The 22,755-nt window shown below is 37.3% G+C and overlaps 1 protein-coding gene across 6 annotated transcripts in view; it reads left to right on the top strand.

The window, feature by feature from the left end:
* ZNF608 (zinc finger protein 608) overlaps positions 1-22,755 on the top strand; it is an 85,233-nt gene that overhangs the window by 26,050 nt on the left and 36,428 nt on the right. For all 6 annotated transcript variants that reach the window (XM_064403192.1, XM_064403191.1, XM_064403190.1 and 3 more), the window contains one exon: positions 11,274-11,529. In XM_064403192.1, coding sequence (XP_064259262.1) covers positions 11,274-11,529 — 256 coding nt within the window. The remainder of the gene's footprint in view (positions 1-11,273; positions 11,530-22,755) is intronic.

The raw sequence follows: 22,755 nt of genomic DNA, 5'->3' as shown, positions 1-22,755 counted from the left end.
CTTTCTAAACAGTAAATTTGAAAAGTAACTAGTGTTGCTTGGAATAAAGATTGTGCTGCTGCGCATCATCAGGAGCTCTGTATTGGGGCCGTCATCCAGTTATTCCATTCTAATGCATTCCATGTTTAACAGCACTCCTATCTATACTGTTTTGACACTTCCTTGAGAGTGGTACTGTGTAGAACCTGCAGAGCAGTTTGTACAGGACTGCCACAAAAATAACTTAATTGATTTAAGTACTGCCCTCCACTTTATAAAAGGGTTTCTTTTCACTTACTCTTTTGTCCTATGTTTATTAGTAGTGACTTGGACAGCATAGTCTGAGCAATATAAGAGTCACCGTGGTCACCTAAAGTCTGCTTGTCAGGTAGAATCCCATTGATCCAGATACTGTGTTAATTGTTCATGCTCTTAACATTTTCAGTGATGATTTAGGAGCTCTAATCTGAAAATTCCCATATTTTTATACAAAGAATGCTTACGGAGTTCTTTCTGAAAATGATGTATTTTAGCTGGAAATTTAGAAAGTCTTGGCCCCTTTTGTAAGAGTCTAAAAAATAGGTAAATATTGTATTTTTAATTTGCTGGATATGGCAGGCCACTCCTGTGAAGCTAAACTCATGTCTCTTGGTGCATTAACATCAACATTTGGTATTAGTTTGTATTAGTTCATCATTCAAATTTGAAGACAATGTTAGAGAACAAATTTACTGTCTCAGCCAGCTTAACAAAAATATGACCTCTTAATAAATTTAACTTTGAATCAGAATTTTTTTTGGTCATTAGCAGTTATACAATGGTTGAATCAGTTTCTTGGTTTAATGCTGTACTTATAAAGTTACTGCTTTGGAAGAGGTCTGCCTGATGAGTATTTCCTCAGGTTAGCTTTTAAGCAATTGAATTGCAAGATCACATCATAGAATGACAGAAAGAGGGAACACACTGAAATTAAAATCTTGATATGTTTATGGTGAAACTCATAGCATGGTGTTCCTTTTTTTGTGTATTTCAGACATAATTTTTTAAAACCAGTCTATTCCAAAAACACATCTAGGACAAGATAAAATATATTTCTAAAATTGTGTCAGCCATTAAGCTGCAGGTGATCTATCAGGCCCTTAAAGGGCTTGTTGTGTTCAGGACGCTGCTTTTGCTATGGGAAAGTAAGTATGAACTTGAGTGAACAAGGGGACTCAACGTATTAAACTATGTGACTAAGCTCACTGATGCTTAATCAAGTGAGTTTAGGATGTTGTCTTTCTCTAGCAGCAGTTGCCATCTGCATGTGCTGACAGAATGATTGTGGGAGAGAGTTCTGTGCCCTTTGGTGCAAGGCTCACACGGAGGCTGTGGTTCCACCTCTGCAGAAGCTGATTTCAGGCTGTGCTGTCACTGTCATGCTTTCTCATGGACCTTGTGCAATGAACTGACCCGTCAATGTCAGTTGATGAGTTGTGGGATTTAGGTCAGAGATGAGTTGTGGGATTTAGGTCAGATCCTACAAGATGCAAAACTGTACTCTTAGTTAAAATCGTCGTTACGGGTGTCCCTGGAGCAGTAAAACTGTGGAAGCCAACAGTTTTTAGCCAATAGCCAACAGCTATTGCCATAGCTGCCTGAACAAACACTCTGGGACTGATACATCCTTAGTCCAGCTGTTTACTGAAGGAGGAGTTCCACAATATTGATCTGTTGCTTGACATACTTGGTGCCTTAATGTGCTTCCTCGAGTAGTTAAGACCCTCTTAGCTGTGTCAATTTGACTAACAGAATGCCATCCTGAAGTAGTATATGAGATGTGTGGTATCTATGTAAGAAACATGGAGGGAATGATTGTCTGGAAGACCACAGCAGAGTGGGAACTTTTAAAACTGGTTCATGTCAGACAGAATGCATATTCTGGAGCTGTGCCTAAAGCTACTGGCTCTGGGACGGTGAAGAGTCTAAAAGATTCCTGCTTCTTGCTCCCTCTTTGCTCAGAGGTTAATTACTGGCAGTAACTGAGGTAGCTTTTATAAAGGTAGCTCTGGAAAATCCCCACAAATAAGCTCTCTCTTCCCTTAAATACACAGTATTGGCAGGATCAGATTCAGGTTGTTTGCAGCCATGCTGTGGAACCTCTCTATTTTTAGACTCTTGAGTAGACTCCCAGAGAGGGAGGACAGTGAAGGGACTAAACCATCCAGCTAAAAGTGCTACATTTAAAATGTCAGGAGCAAGTTGTTTGAGGTCCATCTTTATAGGTATGTTTACTTTTTTACAGAGGAATAACTATTCCCTTTGGAGTTACATTCTTGGCTTGTTTCCATTCATTTATATGCAAGAAGAGTAAACCTTTACTCAACCACACTCCACAGAAGTCAATAAGAAAGGCATAATTGTGGATTTTTTTCCCCCCACACATTTGAAGGCACATATAAACCTGAAAAGGAGTTGGTAGTATTTCTACATCAGTTTTTCAAAATCATTAGCAATACGGAGTAATGCATGCCTTGAAGTCTAGCGAATTTGTATGTAATGGTGAATAGATCTGGTTTTGAGGATGGGAAGTCATCAGACTTCTGCGGATGGATATTCATTCCAAATATCTGAATAATAGTTGCAGGATTGATACATTCAGGAAAGCAACACACAGAACTTGTCACCTTTGTCCACCAAATAGAGCTTTTCTATTTTTTCTATTTCTATTTTTTCACTACTTCACATATGTTAATGAAAAACATTTTCTGAGAAATTGGCAGCTTCATGCTTTGTAGCTAATGCCAGTTTTTTTCATGGACCAGTTCAAGGCAGAGCAAAGGGAAAAATGCCTTGTTTTAGTGCGTGAATTACTCTGACAAGCTTTCACATCGCTCCTCCTCTTATTAATATTCTTTTTGATGTGAGCTTGTAAAACAGAGGATTGGCTGTTAATCTCTGGGATCTCAAGGGCTTTTGGCAGTGGCCCATAATTGATGTGTTCACATGGCTGTTGTCTGACTACTAATGATTAGACAGCAGTGTTATCTCCCAGCTAAATCAGTGTTGCTTATAAATCACACTTGATAAAGTGCAGTTTCATTTCTTCAAAGGGTCTCTACATGTCTATATAGTTTGATACAAGTGCCAGAACCATTTCATGATTTCATGATGGCTTAGATTAGGTTTATTTTTATGAGCAAGATATTTGAATTTCTACCAAGCATTCAAAAATGTTCCTTTCTGTTTGTCTTTGTTTAAAGCTTATTATGCAGTGGGTAGGATATGCACATTTAGGGCAGATCATCCTAGAAGGTGCAAATAACTGGAGAAAATAACACATGAAAAGCAGAATACTTGGACTGTCAATCTCTTTTGCTTTATTTGAACAGAAAGGGAGCTTTGTTTGTAGTATGTGTTGATCATGCTGGTACACTATAAAAATAGTTTATGAGAATATAAGAAAAGACACAGGCAAACACAAGGCATTTCAACAAAGTGTCTGGGATTTTCTGAATGAAGTCAGGTCCTTTGCATGCCTCCCTTCCTTTTCAGCAGGACAAGAATGAAAAATCCTTACTAAAAGTCTTAAAATACAGACTTCTGTCTGTATTTAACCTCCTAGGAAGCAAGCTAATGAGGATCTTGAGGTACTAAGGCAAAATCAACAGGTAAAGATAGGGACATAAAACCAGAGATCTCAAGGTGACCTGAATTCTGAGCTAGGAAGAATAACAGCAAGATTTGTCTGTCTGTTAGGTAACCTCTAATCAGATAACTTGAGTGCTCATAGTGTAGATGCCCTCATGATAAAGAAGACACTGGATCTGGGTTTCTCTTTGCCCAAACTGAATGACCTCAGAGTTGAGGCAAGTAGGTAAGCAAATTTTGAAAGTAATAATACTGTCTTCTTCCTTAAATAAAATTAGGACACAATATCCTACACTTGGTAGTGTTTGTAGCTCATACCATGAATATTTAAGGTCTAAGGAATACAGGAAAAAACCTAACTGATATGGCTCCTACACCATATCAAAAAGCACAAGAAGGAGACCTCTGAGGCAATAATACAGGAATATATTTGTCAAAAACCCACGTCTTGCCTAAAAAACCTAAGGGCTTTTTAAATAAAAAAAATTAGGGTCTGTAGACACCAATAAATATGGGGCCATTAAGTCAAATGGTAAATTTTCTGTAGCCATTAAGTCAAATGGTAAATGGAACATGCTAAAAATGCCATCCATAAGAGTGTAGGCAGGCCCGTTAAAGCTTTTGGTATACATAGGTCATCAGGGAATTTCAGTTCTGTTGTGGAGGATTACAGAAGGTCCTTCATAATCTTTTGATTAATTTAGACATTTTTTCTCAGCAATTTTTCTCAGCAATTTTTTCAATTCAGGAAGCAACAGCCTGTCATAAGTGTGCAACTTTGCACTCAGCAAAGTGTTAAAAGGCAACAGTGGGCTATTGACATGCAGAAAGTCAAAAAAGTACAAATAAGCCATTTCTCTTATGAGTTTTGTTGCCACTTTATTATATATTGTACTAGAGTCCTGGAAAGACTCAAAATGTTTTATTAAATGTTTTCTGTATTCCGGAATGGCTGAAATGGCAGCTCTTCCAGACTGTAGTTGCATCATCAAGTAACGGAAATTATCAGTGGAGAGCTTCTGCTTTGGAGTCATAGGTCATTATTTGTTTGGACATTAAGAATGAAAATTTGCAGTGGAGCAGTTAAATGATGATGCCATCAGGTTAAACATTATCTTCTTATATACAGCTGAGAGTGAGAAAATTTTCCTTGGTCTCTTGTACTCTTGATTTGTCATAGAGCAACTGTCCTTCCTTTCTCAGGTTGAAATCTCACATGTATTAGAAATACACATAGGAAAACTGAGGATAATATTTATTTCTAATGCTGTGAGACCCATGTAAGTAAATACCATATCTATTTTCAGGCTCATGACCCTGAAAGGCTGAGTGTAGCAGAAACTTTGGAAAAAGAAGTGATTACCATTGTTAAAATGAAAAGCTTCTAAAGGCTCATACAACTCCATAAAGCAGTATCTAATCTTCACCATCAAGTAGACAAGCCTTGTTTTTTACCATATTCAGTTGCATGACACTGACAGATACTGGACATCATTATGCAGTGTCTATCTAGCCCTAGACAATACCGAGAAATTTCTTCCTGTATTATTCAGAATAAATTCCTTTCTTGATTGTGATATAGTGTACATCTCTACACAGGATAGATATCTTGAATGAATTTTAGTACTTGTTCTTTTTGTATTAAACCTTAGTGTATGCAAAGCTTAGTGGCTGACTGAAGAAAAGTTTGGAAGTGCAGCTTACCAGGAGAAATCAAGATTCAGTACAGTAAGGTGTTCTAGAGACAATTATCCTAATGAATGTGATTTACATAGGCTGAATGAGGAGAAATGTCTCTACAAGAAATTTGCAGGTGGTGGTCTGGGCATCCTCCCAGAACTCTGCCAAGCATTAGAGTTGACATACAATTTTTCACAGACTCAGCCTTGGCAAAAGGATATCACTGGCAGCTGTCAAATGCTAATCTCACAGTAAAATGAGTGAATGGCTTGGGAAATCCCACTCATCTGAGCTAGAATAGAAGATCCAAGAGAGAACAAGGAAGTTTTCTTGCCTGTTGTTCAGCACCGTTGTGCTGCATTAGACCAGACCATGCTCAGAACTTTGACTTTTCATCATAATCTTCATTAATACTGTTCTAAAAATAAAATGCTATCATTATCGTGTCTGTGGAGGTGCTGCAAATCCATGATGTCATGTAGTCACATAAAGTCTGAGGCGGTCTGGAGGTCACCATATAAAAATAAGATGCAACTGTCAAAAGATGAGTTTGCAGAGTTTGTGCTGGTTAATGCAGCTGATGCAAGTGACAAAGAATATCTTTGGTACAAGGGGGACTTTTCTTCCTTGTTCCCTGTATTGAAAGCATAGTAGCAGTAAGTTTTAAGTTTGGTTTTTTTTTTTCCTTAATAGGAACTGTTCAGAATATTGAAATCATTCCAGATGTGAGTGATTTGCTGCTTTGCTAGGAAAAAAAGTGACAGTTTTGCTAATGCCTTTTTGAACTCTCCAACTACTCAGCTGGTTGAAGTGGAGAAGTTAATTTTAAGAGTGGGAAATACTTGGAAACTGCAACTAGATGCTATTTGTGTTACTCAGTTCAACACAACTACACATCAGGTTTCTTGTTCACGGTACAATATTTGTAAAGTACAAATATTTTTAAAGAAAAATACTATTATCAAACAAAGGTTTCAAAGTGTGATATTTGGATGAAATTTAGGCAGTTTGAATCACCTTTGTCATTCTTTTATATTTAAGCTCTTGTGATTCTCAACTAAGTTCACCAAAATAAGTAACTTTCTTAGTACCTCTGACCTCCCTGAGCTTTGAATGTAAAGTATGTAATAGATATGTCTGTCCTATGGCAGAAATTCCTTTCTACATCCATGCCTTACAGTATTTCTTTTTTTCTGTCCTGTCCTTTATGGTACTGGCCTTTTTTCCCCCCAACAATTTCATGCAGAATATTTAAAAAAAACCAAAATATCAGTTCTGTTAAGCACAATGTCACAATGCTTCTGAGTTGGCCTCTGATATGATTTACAGGCAAGAAATACTGAACTGAGATATTTCAGACAAAATGGAGATTCTTCAGAGTGGTAATTCCTGTTACATGGTAGAATATGAAGCAATAGCTTTCAGTTTTGAATACGTAAATTCTCTGGGACAAGGTCTGTAGCATGAGGAGAGTTATCTGGAAGTGCAGAAGTGCTTCTGAGCACACAGACATTTTTCTCATGTCACATTCTCCTGTATTTGTTCTCTTCCAAAGCAGTTAGGTTAATTTCATTAAAATTGCTTCTGATTTGTGATGCTATGCATGAGATTACAATGAAATCTTCTGGAGTCACTGTTGCTTTAGAAAATTTAGAGGCAAGTATACTTTATGTATAAACAAGCTAGTCTCCTTTTCACCATAAAATCTAAAGAAAGCAATTTGTAGCGTTCAGAACTTCCAGATAGGGCTGAATTCCTTTATTTCCTGGTTTCCTTTCCAGACATACTGATTCTGTGATGTATTGATTCATAACTCTAAAGAACATGTCAGTGTAATTTTCAAGGCTGGAAATTTCTTAGTCCTTTCTGTCTTCATGTTGCTGTCTTCTAGAGGGAGGATTTAGGTTTGCAAAGTGCCAGGCTTGGTTTTTTACTTAGATCCTATAATAGGATTCAGATCTTCTTTTCACATTCTTTCTATTAGGGCAGACATTCCCACTGGGAATGCTTACAGAAAGATTTTTCTTTTGTTCACCATTTAAAAAGTGGTGCTTTCTGGGAAGACCTTGTACTTAGCCTGAAACCTGCTCCTCTGCCTTTCTCCTGGCTGTGTTGGTGGATGGATTAAATGGCTTTTTCGGCATGTACATTTCAAAATCCCCTGGTGGATGACACTTCAGTAGTGTAAGACACTTCAGTAGTGTAATTTGGTGTTAGATAAGTAGACTATATTATCTATGTTATCATTGAGATAGATCTTCAATGACACACCTTCATTAAATCAAGAAGGTGAGTTTTGATACACAAAACTTGATTCCTGCATGTGAAGTGCCTGAGCAACTGAATGGCAACCTTGCTTTTTAGAAAGTCTTGCCTATTTCTTGTCAACATGCTATTTCCTTTCTCTTCCATGTGTGCTTCCTCCTACTAATGAATGTTATGCAGCCACCAAAACAGACCTTTTTTTTTTTTTTGGTAACTATTCAGATAAAGATTGCTCCAAGGAGCAGTGACTACATTGCTTGGCAGGCGGTCTTCATTTTCTGTGAGCTTTCTGCTACTAAGCATCATAGCTCCCTGATACAATCAAACACTAGGCAGTGGAAAACTGCCATGAATAACACTGCAGCTTTGTAGCCTTTGTCACCAATCAGCCTCTCAAAAGCTCTTGGAATTAGGTGAGGAAAGTATTGCCTGAATATTTCTGACTTTTTGTACTCCTTTGATTGTGTGTCTAAAGAGAACATCTATGTAAATAGCCTTCTTCAGATTCAGATTTTCAATCTCATATTGGAATCTCTTGTGTGATAAACAGCAAGGCTACTGCTCAGTATGCGCCAACACCTGGGAATAATAACGAAAAAATAACAGTGAGAAACTGCAGAACATCTGTTCTTGACATTAACTTTCCTCAGTTTGACAGACTGCCACCACCAGATGTTAGTCTTATGTGCCTTTTTTTCCACTGGAGATGGCGGCCTTCCTGCCTCTCTTTGCCTCTAATAGCTTACATCAGTGCCCTTTGGAGAATTCATGAAAACAATTGTGTCACCACAATGATCTCTAAGAACCACCACTTTGCAGTGCTGTTATGATTATCAAACAAAAAAAGATGGGATAATTTTAAAACATGGAAATCTGGAGCAATGGTTTAAGCTTTTTTTTTTTTTTCGTGGCTAATGCCGTACTTGTGCAATGAACATGTATCTCAGAGACAGTAAGTGTCCACTTCTTTCTCAGCCAAAGGTTTAGGGTTTTAATTCACAGAGAAATGGCCCCATTTAGTGCAAGCACCCGCCCCTATTTGGCCTTGTCCTGAGTGAACGTTTCTAGTGGAAAACATGAGCATTTATTAGCAGGTCTAAATAAATCAGAACTGAGCACAAATATTTGTAACAAAGAACTTAATAGGATACACTGTCAGATCCATGCTTTCGTTAGCTCCCCCTCACTGTTTATAATAGTCAAAAACAGAAAACACATCTGTCAATTTAGCCTAAAAACATTTAAAACTTTGGCTAGTTCAGTATGACCACAGAAAACACTTAGGATTTTTTTTCCTCTGGTTTTGTGATAACTCTTTTATGGAAGTATGATGTTGCATATGTAGTAGGAGGTTTTACACAGCTTTACAGAACACCATATAAACTATCAAACAGGCCATTCATCAGCATGTTTTGGGTTTATAATGGGATGTGGTTTAGCTTTTCCTAAGTGCTAGGCTAGATTTACCTGCCAGTCACTCACCCCGTTCTCTCCTGGTTTGAAGTAAGGTATGTTAAGAGCTCCTAAATGATGCGGGGGTACACACTGACACAGTTTCACTGACAGAGCACCGTTACACAGCCAGTGCCAGAGAGGGGCTCCGTGCCATCCAAACATGTGCCTCTACTTGGCATCGGGCAGCAGGAGCTGCAGAGATCAGGATCAGTGTCTCCCCATGCACAGCATCCAAAGTTGTGGTTTTGTGTGATGTGTGCTATTAGATACTGCAAGTAACAGCTGCTGCTGGGGGTCAGTTGGTATTTGACTTTCCTGTGTGCATTCAAGTCTGCTCTGCAAAGCTTTCTGCCTGTGCTTTAACTCTGCAACTCTATTGTCAGAGAGAGAAGAATAAATACATCATTACTTGAGTGCATTGTTCTATACCACAGGAACTCTGCTTTACCATCAAAATTCTACTGTTTATTATTAGGGTTTTACTTCTTTAGAATGCTTTCAGTATTTATGTTTTGCTTTGGTTTTGGTGTTGTGGGTTTTTTTGTGGTTGGTTGTTTGTGGTTTTAAAAAAAATTTGTTTGTTTTTTTGTTTTGTTTGTTTGTTCTGGTTTTTGTTTGGTTTATTGGGTTTGTTTGATTGCTTTTTTACTTACCTCTAACCTGAAGATTTCATTCTCAATAAAAAGAGTCCCCTTTAGATGAAGAATACTTTGGAGAAGACTGTGGTTATAGGTCCTTCCCCTCTCCTGCTTAATTCTAATGTAATTGAGATCAGATTCTAGGCTGGTCATACAAAGATCATGCAAAACATTTTAACAAAGTTATTGAGAATAATTTAGCATACATAAGGCTTTCACACATGATTAAAAGCCTTGTCGCTTAGTTTGCTTCTATGAATAAAGCTAAAAACCCCAGAATTGTTACAAAGGCCAATGGTGGTAACAATTGTTACAATTTTTAAAAAGTTCTTCCCAATTTGTCATTTTATGTTCTCATTACAAAGTGTCCATCTGATGAAGTGAGCTGATCTATGATACATGTGTAATGCCTTTTAGTCTGTACTTTTTTTTGATCCTCATTTTGCTTTACAAGAAGGAAAATCAACTTTGATCTGTGTTAATATACATTTGAGCAAAACCTAGATGATGTCATTACATCTTTTCTGCTGAGTCTTCATAAGGTCCAAAATTAAAAACGGCATAGTCATGATGACATGTGATCCTCTATTTCAATGCAGCTAAAAAGCAGCTATTAAATAGGTTGAAGAGCGATTTCTTTGCATGGTATCTGTGATCAAATGGGCAAAATGAATATGAGTTCCAGGTGGTTTAACTAGTTGACTGGGCACACTCATATCCTTATCTAGCTGTCTTTTATAGGACAAGGGACCTTAGAGCCAGAGTGAAATATTGACGACCTTCAACCTAATCTTCATACAGAAAATCTGCTCCTGAGTAGATTGGAAGTCATGTGGGAGAGAGAAGTTCTTAAGTTCATATGTTGATATTGTCTCTGTGAATTGTCTCGTGTTCAGACTGATTGTCCAGCAAGATGCATTCTTCTAAATATGCATTTTGGAAACCCTGAGAAATTAGATGGTTTGGCTCGATTCTTATAAAAGTTCTCTCTCTTATTCCAAGTAGAAAGATCTAAATGTTATCTGGAAGGTATTAGGTGGGTCATCCTAATGTAATTTAAATGATTGGATGACAAGAGATTGTATTTGCTGCCATATGGATACTAGAATTGTTCCAACTACTGATTTCTCTATGATATACACGAAATAATAGCATTTGTGTCTTTGTACCTGTCTTTATAAATTTTTTTCTGTAAATAGAAAATGAAGTTCTGTGTTCACAAAATTGATTTCCATCCACAAATCAGTCTCTGTCATTGCCAAGAAAAAAATAAACTTAATCCTTGTTTTAAAAATTTATTATTATTTCATACTTTTGTCTATGACAAAAGGGAATACTCTAGTAGAAATTTGGCAAGTTGCCTTGTTTAGCATGTATGATAGATATTTTTGTACTTAATTTTTCATGGGCAGCATTTGGGCTAATGCCAAAAAATTTGAACTTATAAGACTGAAATTACCTGTGATACACCAAATCCCTACATAAAGAAATGCAGTCTTGGCAAACTGGACTTTCTATTACTTTTAAAAAAAAATATTTATGCATTTTATTTTATAGTATTTTATTTTATTTTTATTTTTTAAACTTTCACAGCACCACTATAGTAAGTTTGTCTGTTGTTTTCAGGTTGATCCCCTGTTTACAGTGCCTGCACCTCCACCTCCGATTTCCAGCAGTATCACACCTCAGATTCTGCCTTCCTACTTTTCCCCATCTTCATCCAATATTGCAGCACCAGTCGAGCAGCTTTTGGTACGGACACGTTCAGTGGGTGTAAATACTTGCGAGGTTGGAGTAGTAACAGAACCCGAATGCCTTGGACCCTGTGAGCCTGGGACCAGCGTGAACTTGGAAGGAATTGTGTGGCATGAAACTGAAGAAGGTAAATTGCTTTTTCAATTAGGTTTGTCTCTGAGCTATGCCAGCAAGGGGGTATATGCTGTGTCTGCCTGGGTGCTAGCTAAAGGCTTGCTAATCTGTTGGGACACCAAGCTATGACAGTCACAGCTTTACAGTTCAGCTAGTGAGCTTTTATTTTAAAAACAAATGGCAGGTCTTTTTATTATTTAAAGCAGCTGTGTTTTCCAAATGACCTACCATGTAACACCAGCTAATAATAGAATTGCTTCCTCTTGCTATATTAAGAAAAACACATGAAGAAATTGCTAACAAAATAGCATAAATGTCCTGTTTAAATGTGCATCATGAGGGGGTGTTTTTGTAATGGGAATGGATATATGAATAGTTTAGATGAAAACTTAGCTGAATATTTCAGCTGATAAGAAATGCCATGATTACATAACAATAGAGGCCCCAGAGACCCTGCAAAAATTAAATTTTATATGATTATTTTTGCTTTTTGGTTATCTAAAATATACTTTAAGAGGAAAGCTTTCAGCCTTGAAGAAAAGCATTCCATGTGGTGAAGAAGTGCTATCAAAACCAGATTGATTTCTTTAATATCCTTTGAAGACATTTGTCCAAGTAGGAGTGCTGGAGAGCTTTGGGGAGCACTAAACGTTGATTTGCTATGATTTGCTATGATTTAGAACAAAGTACAAAGAAAATTATGCTGTGATATGCAGATTTTTCCATTTTGGATTTCAAAAGGCCACCATTAAAATACCAGCTTTTTCCTGCTAAAAATACTGCATGTGTACACTAAAACTTCTGCAATTTTTCATTTAATAATAGCAGATGTTTTCATTTATAGCTGTGTGAAAACCTTTCTTTTGAGGATTATTTAATTTTTAGTGATCTACCTCCCTCAATAGTGAAAACGTGATTATTTACAAAATGATATAATGACAGAATACAGCGATGCAGCGCTTCATGATAAATCCTGACATGGTTCAGACCGTATGCACAATGGCATTTCGTCCTTTGCAGTGATATATAAGACCTCACCAAAGTGCTCTACGCTGTCCTCTCAAAAATCAATAGAGAGAGTCAGATTTACTTGCTTTTATATGCTTTCATCCATCCATCTTTCTCTCTGTGTATGTCTACAGCAGATTCATAAGGTAGATTGATCCTTTTAGATTGTTTTTAAAGCACAGTATAAATTCTGGTTTAAAATATCCCTGCAGAGATGACTGCCCTTAGCAACTCCAATCTTTTTTGACTGGCCTGTATTAACCGGAGTTGGAATGTGTGGGTGTTAACTGTGTTGACATGAAAGAGCAGTAGCTGTTAATAGTGTTATTCTTGCTGAATAAACTAAACTTCTGACCCCCACTGAATTTAAGAGGCCTTCCTTGCGAAAGGTTTGGCACCAGAAATGAAGTATTTTAAAAAATTGCATTCTGGTCAGGGTGACATTCCATTTACCAGTATCTCAGCACTCTAATGGTTTAAAAACTCTTGTTAGTTAATGGAAATGAACTCCCTTAGCCTTTTCCTAGTTTTGTCTAAAACAATTTTCTGAAACAACTCAATTCAGTGATGGCATGTTTGAAACTGTTATGATTGTGCCTGTTTTCATAGCTTTACAAACACTCTTTGTGAACACTAGAGCTATGAGTGACTACAAATATAGATAAAATGGGATTCTAAAATACTCTAGAAATATAGTTAAGAGTGTAGATTAAAAGACTGAAGATAGATATGATATCATATTGTGTGGTTTGTACCATGCTCTGTTTGAGTGTTTCAGACCCTGCTGACTGAAGAAAATAATACAAATTTGACTGGTTTATCCCAGAGTCCACAATCAACACTGTATTAAGAAAAATTAGTTCCTAATGATGATTTTTGCATTTTAATTAAATTTTGATATTTGGAGCACACATATATGTACATGTTTTCAAACTTTATGACATGTTCATGAAAGCAGCTATATAAAAGCTTGCATGGGGCCATTTCTGCCAAATTCTAGGATACAGCATACAGATGGGTCTTCTTTTTACCTTTAATAGAAAAAAAAATATTATTGGATACTCATTTTCTCAAGTTCTGATTTTGACTTTAGGGCAGAACCCACCATTTCCTGAGCTGGTGGTAATCCACCTTACTTTAACCAAAGTCTTTGTAACTAGGAATATCTAAAACCATCTGGACATTCATGCTGACATACAAAATTTTTTTTGGTGATTTTCATATGTTTCTTTAGTTTTCACTCCCTTTACTGCTTTCCAAAAGTAAATAAAAACACCCATGCAAACAGACATTTTTCTGGCTGTCTATATATATATATATATCCCCTAGCTTCTTAACATAAAACAATTTGAAGAAGCTAAGGAAGGTATGAGCATTTCTAATCCTGGCTTGTGTTTTGAGATATTCGAATTATTTTGTATCTAGTTTAGCCACTCTGTAAAATGAGTTGTGATGTGATAAGGATAGGCTTGTAGGCTGGCTGCATACTCATACCAAATGTGCTGCTGAGCAGCCTTTGTGTGCTGCAGCAACTAGTGGTGGGAAGGCAAATACAGAAAGGATGTGGTGAATCACAGTTATTACAACAAGAATAGTAGCCTGAGTGGAGAAAGATAAAATCAAACAGTTTATGCAGAACTCATTATTAGCATAAATGTAAAACATACATCATAAAAGAGAAGATATATAAAAGAGAAGGTATATACTGAGAATTCCTGTTATGAAGCTGTCTGAAGTAACCAGTTTTCTTTTATAGATGTTGAGCAAGTTGTCACATTTTGTTGCATTTGTTCTTTGAGGTCAGAAAAAGGATGATGTTCAGGCTTGAGTTATATTTTTAAGATAATCACTTCAAGGGTGGGGGCAAGGGAGGAAAGCAATGCTGGATTTCAGACAAAATTCTGAAAGATCAAAAAGAGCATTGTTACAGCTCTTTTCATTACTTCCACGCCACTTTATTTAGTTGACTTGATTTAATAAATCAGACAAACCATTTTCCCCAGAGAGTTTTAATCTTTAGAGGTGTAGAGGGCAGCTGGCATCTGAAGTCTGTGATGTTTAATTACAGGGGATGGTAACCAACCATAGGTGGTTACTCTTAAATTGACTGAGTTATCACAAGGTTTTCACATGGGCATTTCTCTGTTGCTACACTAAGCTGTGTAGTGTTTAATTGCTAGTATGAATGCCATAGGCATTGTCATCTGCATAACAGCCTTGTTCGGATATAACTTGGAAGTGTGTCCAAAGTGGTGGTAATGGCTGTGAAACAGAGCACTGAAGGAACTGTCTGAGGCTATCCTGTGGGAGAGGAAAGAGAAATTATTATGTGGATAAGTCAACCTGAAACTGGCAGCTGATGTGGATATTTGACACCAGAAGCTATCTGGTCCCTCACAGAGAGCAGCTTGGTAGTGTTAACTCGAGTATGTGTTTTGGTTTGGTTTGTTATTCTGATGTTCTGGGAAACAGCTGCTAAAAGTCTCTATTGCAATCCTGAGAAAAAAGTTTATCTTGAATCAGGTACTTGCTAAATTGTGTGATTATCTTCTGGGAAAACAATTTCTAAGAGAGCAATAATTGCTTCTTACTGCCTGGAGGAAATAAAAATGACCCAGAAAAAAAGGGAAACCACCAACCAACTTTCTGAATTGCTGAGAACTCCCGTTTTTGTTCAGCTTCTCACACGCAGTTGCTCTGGGTCACGTTCTGGTTTTGGTTCTCCATCTAGTAGTAGAGTCTGCCTTTAGGTGGGAACCAGTATGATGTCTTCTTTTCCTGAAAACTGCGTAGGAGACAGCCCTTGCTGCCTTTGTGTGCAGAACAAGCTGTCTACATGTGGTGACATTCTTCCTCTTTGTGCAGAACAGGTGCAACCTGCTGTTGTACAGTAACAAATAATGTACAGTAACAAATGAGTTGTGTTTTTTAGTCGGTGTTAGCTTGTTGGTCTTCATAACCTGAGACTGGTTGCCAAATAGAAGAAACGGGAAGCTGCTGGATCTCAGAAACTGATGGGATAATTTCTAGGGTGTTCCAAATTTGTCATAGCATCAGTTCTGACAGTATTTTGCAAAATTTTTAGAGAAATTTAGTAGAAAGGAGAAGGCTTAGATGACAAAGAAGCATGCTGGTGTCTGTTGTGTATACGGTTTTCCAGCCTGCCACTTTTGCAACTAATATGCATAGTTTGTTTTGAAAATGTTGTCTATTGCACAAGAGCTGATGTGGATTCCTCTCTGCCTTACTATGTGGTCTTAGTTTTGCAAAGCCTACTTTAAAACAACAGTCTGTTTTAAATATCTTTGTTTAGATATGTGTTTGTACATGTGTGTGTAAGTAAGGGTGTGTATGTGTCAACAGAAATAAAATTAGAAGAATGAGTAGTCTGGCTGTCTGTTATTCCTGTTAGCAATTTTTGTGGTTTAACAACTTACTTTCACAAATACAGAGGCATGATCAAACAATGAAACTTGTAATGGTAAAAGCCATGTCAAATATCTAACTAAACAAATGTAGAAATTGGAGATTTTTAATCAAAGAACTTTACAACAATTCATAGAAATTTAGAGAAACATGTTAAATCACACTTTTGTCTTGAACTCAAGCAAGGCTTATTGGGAGAGGCCATATGCTTTATTAAACTAAGTGATACAGTTGTAAAGAACAGGTTGGCTTTTATACTGGGTGCATTTACATTTCTGTGTGATGTAGACCATTGACTTGCTGGGAACAGGTGTTGGGTATTGTTAACCACCATATTTTATTCAGAATTGTCTATTTATATGACAGAAGCATAAAGAGAACTACTGCTCAAAAATCAGGCTTTGTCATGTCCACGCTACAGAGAAGTGGTCTGTGGAGATAAGTAGGGTGTTGGGCTAGCTACATTAACAGAACACGTAAAATCCACTTGTTTTCTCCTGCTGCATGGGCCGTCTGCTGACCCAGTATGAACATCACCCACTATCAAAATGCCATCTGTCAAGGAAAAGTCTTTACATGTATTTATATTTTTACATACTATGTTTAATTTTTGCTCTTTCTACTGTATGTGATGCCAGACCCATTAAACCAGTGGATTTAAGGAAGCCTAAAATATGTGATTTTTAATAGACTTCCAGCTGTCTCATTGTATTATCTCAGGCACTTGGCGTCTGACACGTATTATGTGTTACATAGAAACTTGTAGCAGAAGAGATATGCTCTGCATCTCACAATGGAAAGCCACAGTCTTGCATAAAAATGTCTGTGGTTTGTGGGAGCTCTACCTACTTTACAGAAGGAATCTGGGATGTACACAGACTGTCTGAAACAAGTTTTAAGAGTTGTAGGATTCAGACTACAGGATGGATTTAGCTGTAGTTAAACCAAGATTTATAATGTCTGAAGGGGCCATTTTGATCATCTCAGCTGTTTGCCTGACCTTATCAGAGTATGCACTTGTTTAGGGACATAAATTCTGGCACTGTCATCTAACTTGCTTCTACAGTGTTCATTGTGAACTTCCTTGAAACAGAGTGCTGGCCAATGTTAGAGCCAAGGAGTGCCTACTACTGGTAGCCTGTTTTATGACATTTTCATCTACAATAAATGAAGAAAATAGTAATTTTAGAGTATCCACAGAAGCCTCTCAACTGGTTTTAAACCATTGGGACTGACTTTATGAACCAGGTGCACATGGTTGCGATGTTGCTTCAGTGAGTTGCCCTGAATCAGCTGGGTCACAATAACCAAACCTTTGCAGGCTCTTTGTTCTCAGCAAACAGTACATAAATCATGTCAGTATAAACATCAGTGAAGCAGAAATTCAAAATAGGTTATGGATGGTCCCTGCTGGCAGAGGAAGGGAGATGGAAGATGTTTTTGACTTTCTTGAGTTTTAATTTTGATTCTGTTGCAAAGAGCTCCTTTTCCCAAAAAATTCAATTAGTCATTCATATAAACACAAATTTAAGTTTGAAGCTGTTTGATTAGGTGATGTAAAGCACCACAGATTAGTGAAGAGGTGTAAAAAGAAAAAAAATGAGGTAAAAGCAGAACCTTTGTTAATTTCCAGGCTTTCTAAGTGGAGCAGAGAAATGCTAGCTCATCACCCTTTCCATTTCTTCCCAGTACCATTGCTTCAGATTTTTGAAGACTGCAGACCAACACTGGAAGAGAAGAACTTAGGAAATTTGTGCTGTTAAATGTTAAATTTGGTGTTTAAATGTCAGCATTCCTCCCTGAACATAAACACCCCACAGGCTCTAGCCAGTGCTAGTCCTACAGATTTGTTTACAGAGGCTGTATGCCTCTGTTGCATGGAGGAATGTGTGGTTTCTGTACTGCCTAGTGCTTCTCTTGTTGGTCCACTCTTAATATACTGATGTAATGTTAAGCAAAGTGTAGCCACAATGCAGTCCCAATAACTGACCAAAAACATCAGAAGTGTCTTATCTACCCTGGGTACTAACAGGCAGCTTATTTAAAGGGACCTAGCAAATGCCACATTTTCCAACTGAGTGAGAATCTGGGTGTAATTCTCTTGGTATAACCCAAAGCAGAGAATGAAAAAACTTAACAAATTCCAGACAGTGCTTACATAAAACTGCATATTGCCAGACTCCTGCAGAGGAAGACTCCCTGCGCTGCTTGTACATACATAGAAAATTATCCCTTTTACAAACAAGCATATGGGGGCAGGGAGGGTGCCTAGAAAAAGGAAGGAGGATAATTGAGATTGGAAACATTTGCTTGGAGCTATTTGAATGTGAAACTGAGCCTGCTCAAGCAGTGAGGTTATGAACACTGAAGGAGCTGCTTAAAGAAAAGCAACAGTTTTGAGCATTTATTGCTCAAAAGCAAAATCTCAGTAGCAGCAGATTGCTTAGAAGTGAGACTGTTCCAGTACAAAATACTTGGAGCATGCCGTGTTTGGATCTGTAGATAGCAGGGGGAGAGATGACTGCTAATCAAGTGTGTGTGCATCCAAGTGTTTCCTTACTAAATAAATACCGCTGGAGTAGGGAATGAAAGCACAACTGTAATGGCATCTTTAGCTGGTGTGCTTCAGGGATTAACCTACTTATTTAAAGATGTTCTCTCGGTTAGAATTAATTTTTTACATAGTTTAAATAGTTAGGACAAGCTGTTGTATTCCAGTTTTGCTACACTCCTAATCGGCTCTACTCTTGCGTGCGGTGGTGAATGAGAGGTTCTCTTGGTTGATAGGACTGTATGTTTTTACTAGTACAGATTAATATAAATTTAGAAAATAATCCCTTTTCTCCACTGTTTGAGGCTATATCATGAAAAGCTGCTTTTGGCATCGGGACTAATTTTCCAGTATCAGATTAGTGGCTGGCCTAACAAGCAGCTTTTCATTTTTTAAAGAAAGAGTAGGCACTTGCATTTTGGTATCCTGAGGCATCTTTGTAATTCTTTCTAGTTGCTACTGACGTAGTAGTAACTAGCTTCTAATCTGGAATTTTTGGTGATGAGTAGCAATCCAAAAAGCAGAAGGAAAAGCTCAATAAAAAATTTTGAACAGTGAAGAGCCCTTTGACCTTCAGGGTTAATAAAAGATTACTGCTTATGTTTTTGTTCTAGAAGAGGAAGACAGCAAACACAAAGGTTGAAAAGTAGAGGGTGAGGGAGAAGAAAAAGAATATATATAAAAATGAAAAGCTCAAGGGAAATCGCTGTCTTGATTTAGTCTGAAAAAGTAGGTCTGGATTTACAAAAGCAGGTGTTGCAATGGAAAGCACAATTGAAGTTCATCAATTTTATATCCCCAAGTGCTATGAAATTTAGAGTAATAAAATTCCCTAGAAACATCTGGGATGAAAAACAAAAAACCAGTATTAGAGCATTTTGCTTCAATTTGGGTTTTTGGGGTTTGTTTTATTTTGTTGTTGTTTTGTTGTTCCTGTTGTTGTTGTTTTGGTTTTTTTTAAGGAGTATCAACTAAAGCAAAACACACATACATCAAAATTAGCACTGGTTTGAGTATACTAGCTGTAAATTTAAATCTTAATAGAACCTAAAGGGGATATAACTATGGAAATAAAAGACTGTAGAATTAATTTTTAAGGGCAGATTATTTTTACCATCCTTGTTAAAGATTTAATCAGAATAAAGAAGAATATTTAAGAAAAGCCTTAAGAACCTTATTTTCCCCTACTTTTTTCCTTTCCTTCTGTTTTAAGATGTCAGTTAAATTTATTTGGGATGTTTACTAGGCCTTCACTTGGATCAGTACTTTGTGCATTTAAATTATTTTGTTTTGTTTGAGTTTTGTTGTTTCTGTTTGAGTGTTAGAGGAAGATCAGGTTATTTGCTATTTCTGTAGTAATTTAGCTAACAGTATAACGATCTCCGTTAATAAAATGGAACTGATATTAATTGTCAGGAGATGGCAATTCTGTTGCCAGTCCCTTTCACTGAGGATAAGTGTTGTGGAAAATCAGTTTCAAGCGGGGGTAGTTACAAATCAATTTTCAATTAATCGAGGGGGGGGGGGGGGGGGGGGAGGCGGGTCCTCATCACTTAAAACTTCTTCATTTAAGTCGGTTGAAGCAAGTAATTATGTTTTACTGCCTGTTTACTTTCCCCTGCAGTGACCGAACCCGTAGTTCTTAACCTTGCATTCATATTGAGCTGGCTTTTGTGGATCTTTGAAAGCCCTGAGGCTATGTGACCCGCTCTAGCTGGGATTTAGAAACAGTAAGAAGAGTCTCAGGTTTCACTAAAAGAGCTGTTTTCCTTAGGGAAGAGAGAAACTGATGTCAGCTTTTAGCAGAGTATGACTTATAGTGTGTTACAGATTTTAAAAAGAAGCTTACTTTCTAGGTTATTCTCCACAATTTTCTGAAAGTCCTAAAAGTTAAGACTGTAGGTTCTGTGGAGAAAGTCTTGCAATGAATTAATATTGAGGAATTTTGTTCAAATGTTTTGTTCTTTTCACTTTTGACAGTGAAAGCAGTACAAGTTTGTCTGCATCCAGGCCAATTTCATCCAGAAGAATCGCTAGCTGTTGATAGAATTCATATAGCTTCAGACTAGGAATAACCACTGGTTACAAGACTGAGCAATTAAAAAAGTTAAAAAAAACCAAACCAAAACAAAAAACCAGCTTCTGCATTCCAGCAGTTTCCAGCCAGACACCCTTATTTAGAAGTGATATAATTAGACAGAAGGCCAATAGATGCTACTAATGTTCATTCCTTTAATGAAAATCAGATTACTTTTGTTGAATGCTGGAGAGAATGGCATCCCCACATAGTTTGAAGACATTTGAAAAAGTCTTTAATTTTTCTGTTATTGTCTGAAAGAAAGAAAAAACTTTCCTTTTTATTCGTATAAAAATTAAAAATTCAGTATTTTTAAACACACGTGACTATTCAATAGAAAAATAATGTAGTCCTTTGACAATATCTAATATCTGAGATTTTTCAACTTTATCAATTTTTTGCAAACCCCACCTGGGCCCCATTTCTTTCAGGGTGCGGGTTACTTAAGATGGGAGTGAAAGATCTGGGGTCTGAAACACACATAGAAGTTTATTTTTCATTAAACTGCATAGTCAAGGTTGTTTAAAAGCAGATTTGTCTGGGAAAATGTCCAAACACACTTCGGGGTGGGAGAAAAAGTGGCAGCAGTGTTGGTGGTGGAAGTGTTGCTGAAGATACATACATACACACACACATACATATATATATATTTCTGTAGGCGGTGGTGATGGGTTTTTGGTGGGGTTTTTTTGTTTTGGTTTTTTTTTGTTGTGTTTTGGGGTTTGTTTGTTTTGTTGTGTTTTTGTTTGTTTGTTTGTTTTTGGGTTTTTTGGTGGTTTTTGGGGGGGTTTGGGGGTTTTTTGTGGGTTTTTTGTGGTTTTGTTTGTTTGTTTGTTTGGGGTTTTTTTTGTTTTGTTTTTTGGGGTGTTTTGTTGGTTTTTTTACTGGGGGGCAGGGTAGATGGGATTTATGTATCCCAAAAGCTGGACAGACTGGTTTCCTTGAACCTTCTTTCTTCCAGCCCCAGCCACTGTGTGGTTGTGCCAAGATACTGCCACTTGCTGAACAGGGAAGCTGTAGGTGCCAGCTGACTTGAGATGGGTTTTGAATGACTGCACCTCCCCTGCAAACACCTTCCTGTTGACAGTGGGGGTGAATTTGTTTAACATTTTAGTAATTTATTTAATATTATTGATTTATTTGAATTTATTATTAATTTTAGTGATTTGAGTTCATATACTGATGAACTGAAGGTTCTTCTGCAAGAACTGACAATCCATATCTCCCTCAGATAAAGATTAAAGGCAGCACAGAGGTCCAGATTTAGTAACTGATGCATTTTCATATGAAATATGAATGGATAGGCAAATGCCATTTCTTTTTACTTTGATTCTGCCCACACAAGTGCCACATGAAATTAGTATAAATGAGCGGGAAGAGGGACTCTTGAGGGGCAGGAGTTGGTTTTGCTTCAAGGCAGTAGGTGGTGATTGCATTACAAATGATTCTGTTGGTCTAGACAAGCAAATGACAGGAAATAACTTAGAGAAAATGTTTTTGTATCCCCAAAGCGTTATCTTTGAGAAGCACAGTTAGTGATGCTGTTGTGAAAAGAAACCTCCAGTTGAACAGACAGCTTGATGTGGGCAAAGCTGCTAATTTGTTTTCAGCTTCAAGGAGATTTAGAGTCCTTGCATCTTCGGCAGTAACACAATGTAATTGTCTCCTTTCCCCTTAATCTTCAGTCTAGATGCATTGGCTTAATGTGGCTAGGAGAGGGCTGGAATGTTGACTGAATTAGCGGCACCAGATAGTTTACTCTAACAGGTGAGGAGAAGTTATTCCAGCAGTCTTGACTTTGTAGTATGAGAGAAGAACACTGGCTGTTCTTTTCATCATTGCATCGAGTGGCAGAAACCCTTTTAAGCAGAATGGAAAATAAATTGTGGGGTATGAAAAGGAGGTGACAGAACTAATGTTCTTGCACTGGCAACATTACTCAGCTATTAGAGGCTCTCTGTAAATAACAGCTTTGCTTTCATCTATTTTCTGCCTCTTTCTTTCACAGAAGTAATTTTGTAACACTACAATTTTTAAGTACTGCAAAAAAAGCTAACTGTGCACCAGGAGATTTGTTTGCATTCCTATTATTCAGTTTGGCATTGTTGGTGGGCAGCAGCTGCTTACACTTTTGGAATATGTGCCATTAATATACCAGTGGTTCAAAACTAGCTCAA

The sequence above is a fragment of the Passer domesticus genome, chromosome Z, assembly GCF_036417665.1.
Source record: "Passer domesticus isolate bPasDom1 chromosome Z, bPasDom1.hap1, whole genome shotgun sequence".
In the NCBI taxonomy this organism is placed as follows: domain Eukaryota; kingdom Metazoa; phylum Chordata; class Aves; order Passeriformes; family Passeridae; genus Passer; species Passer domesticus.
Note: the sequence above shows the minus strand (reverse complement) of the source record. Positions and strands in the feature narration are given on the sequence as shown.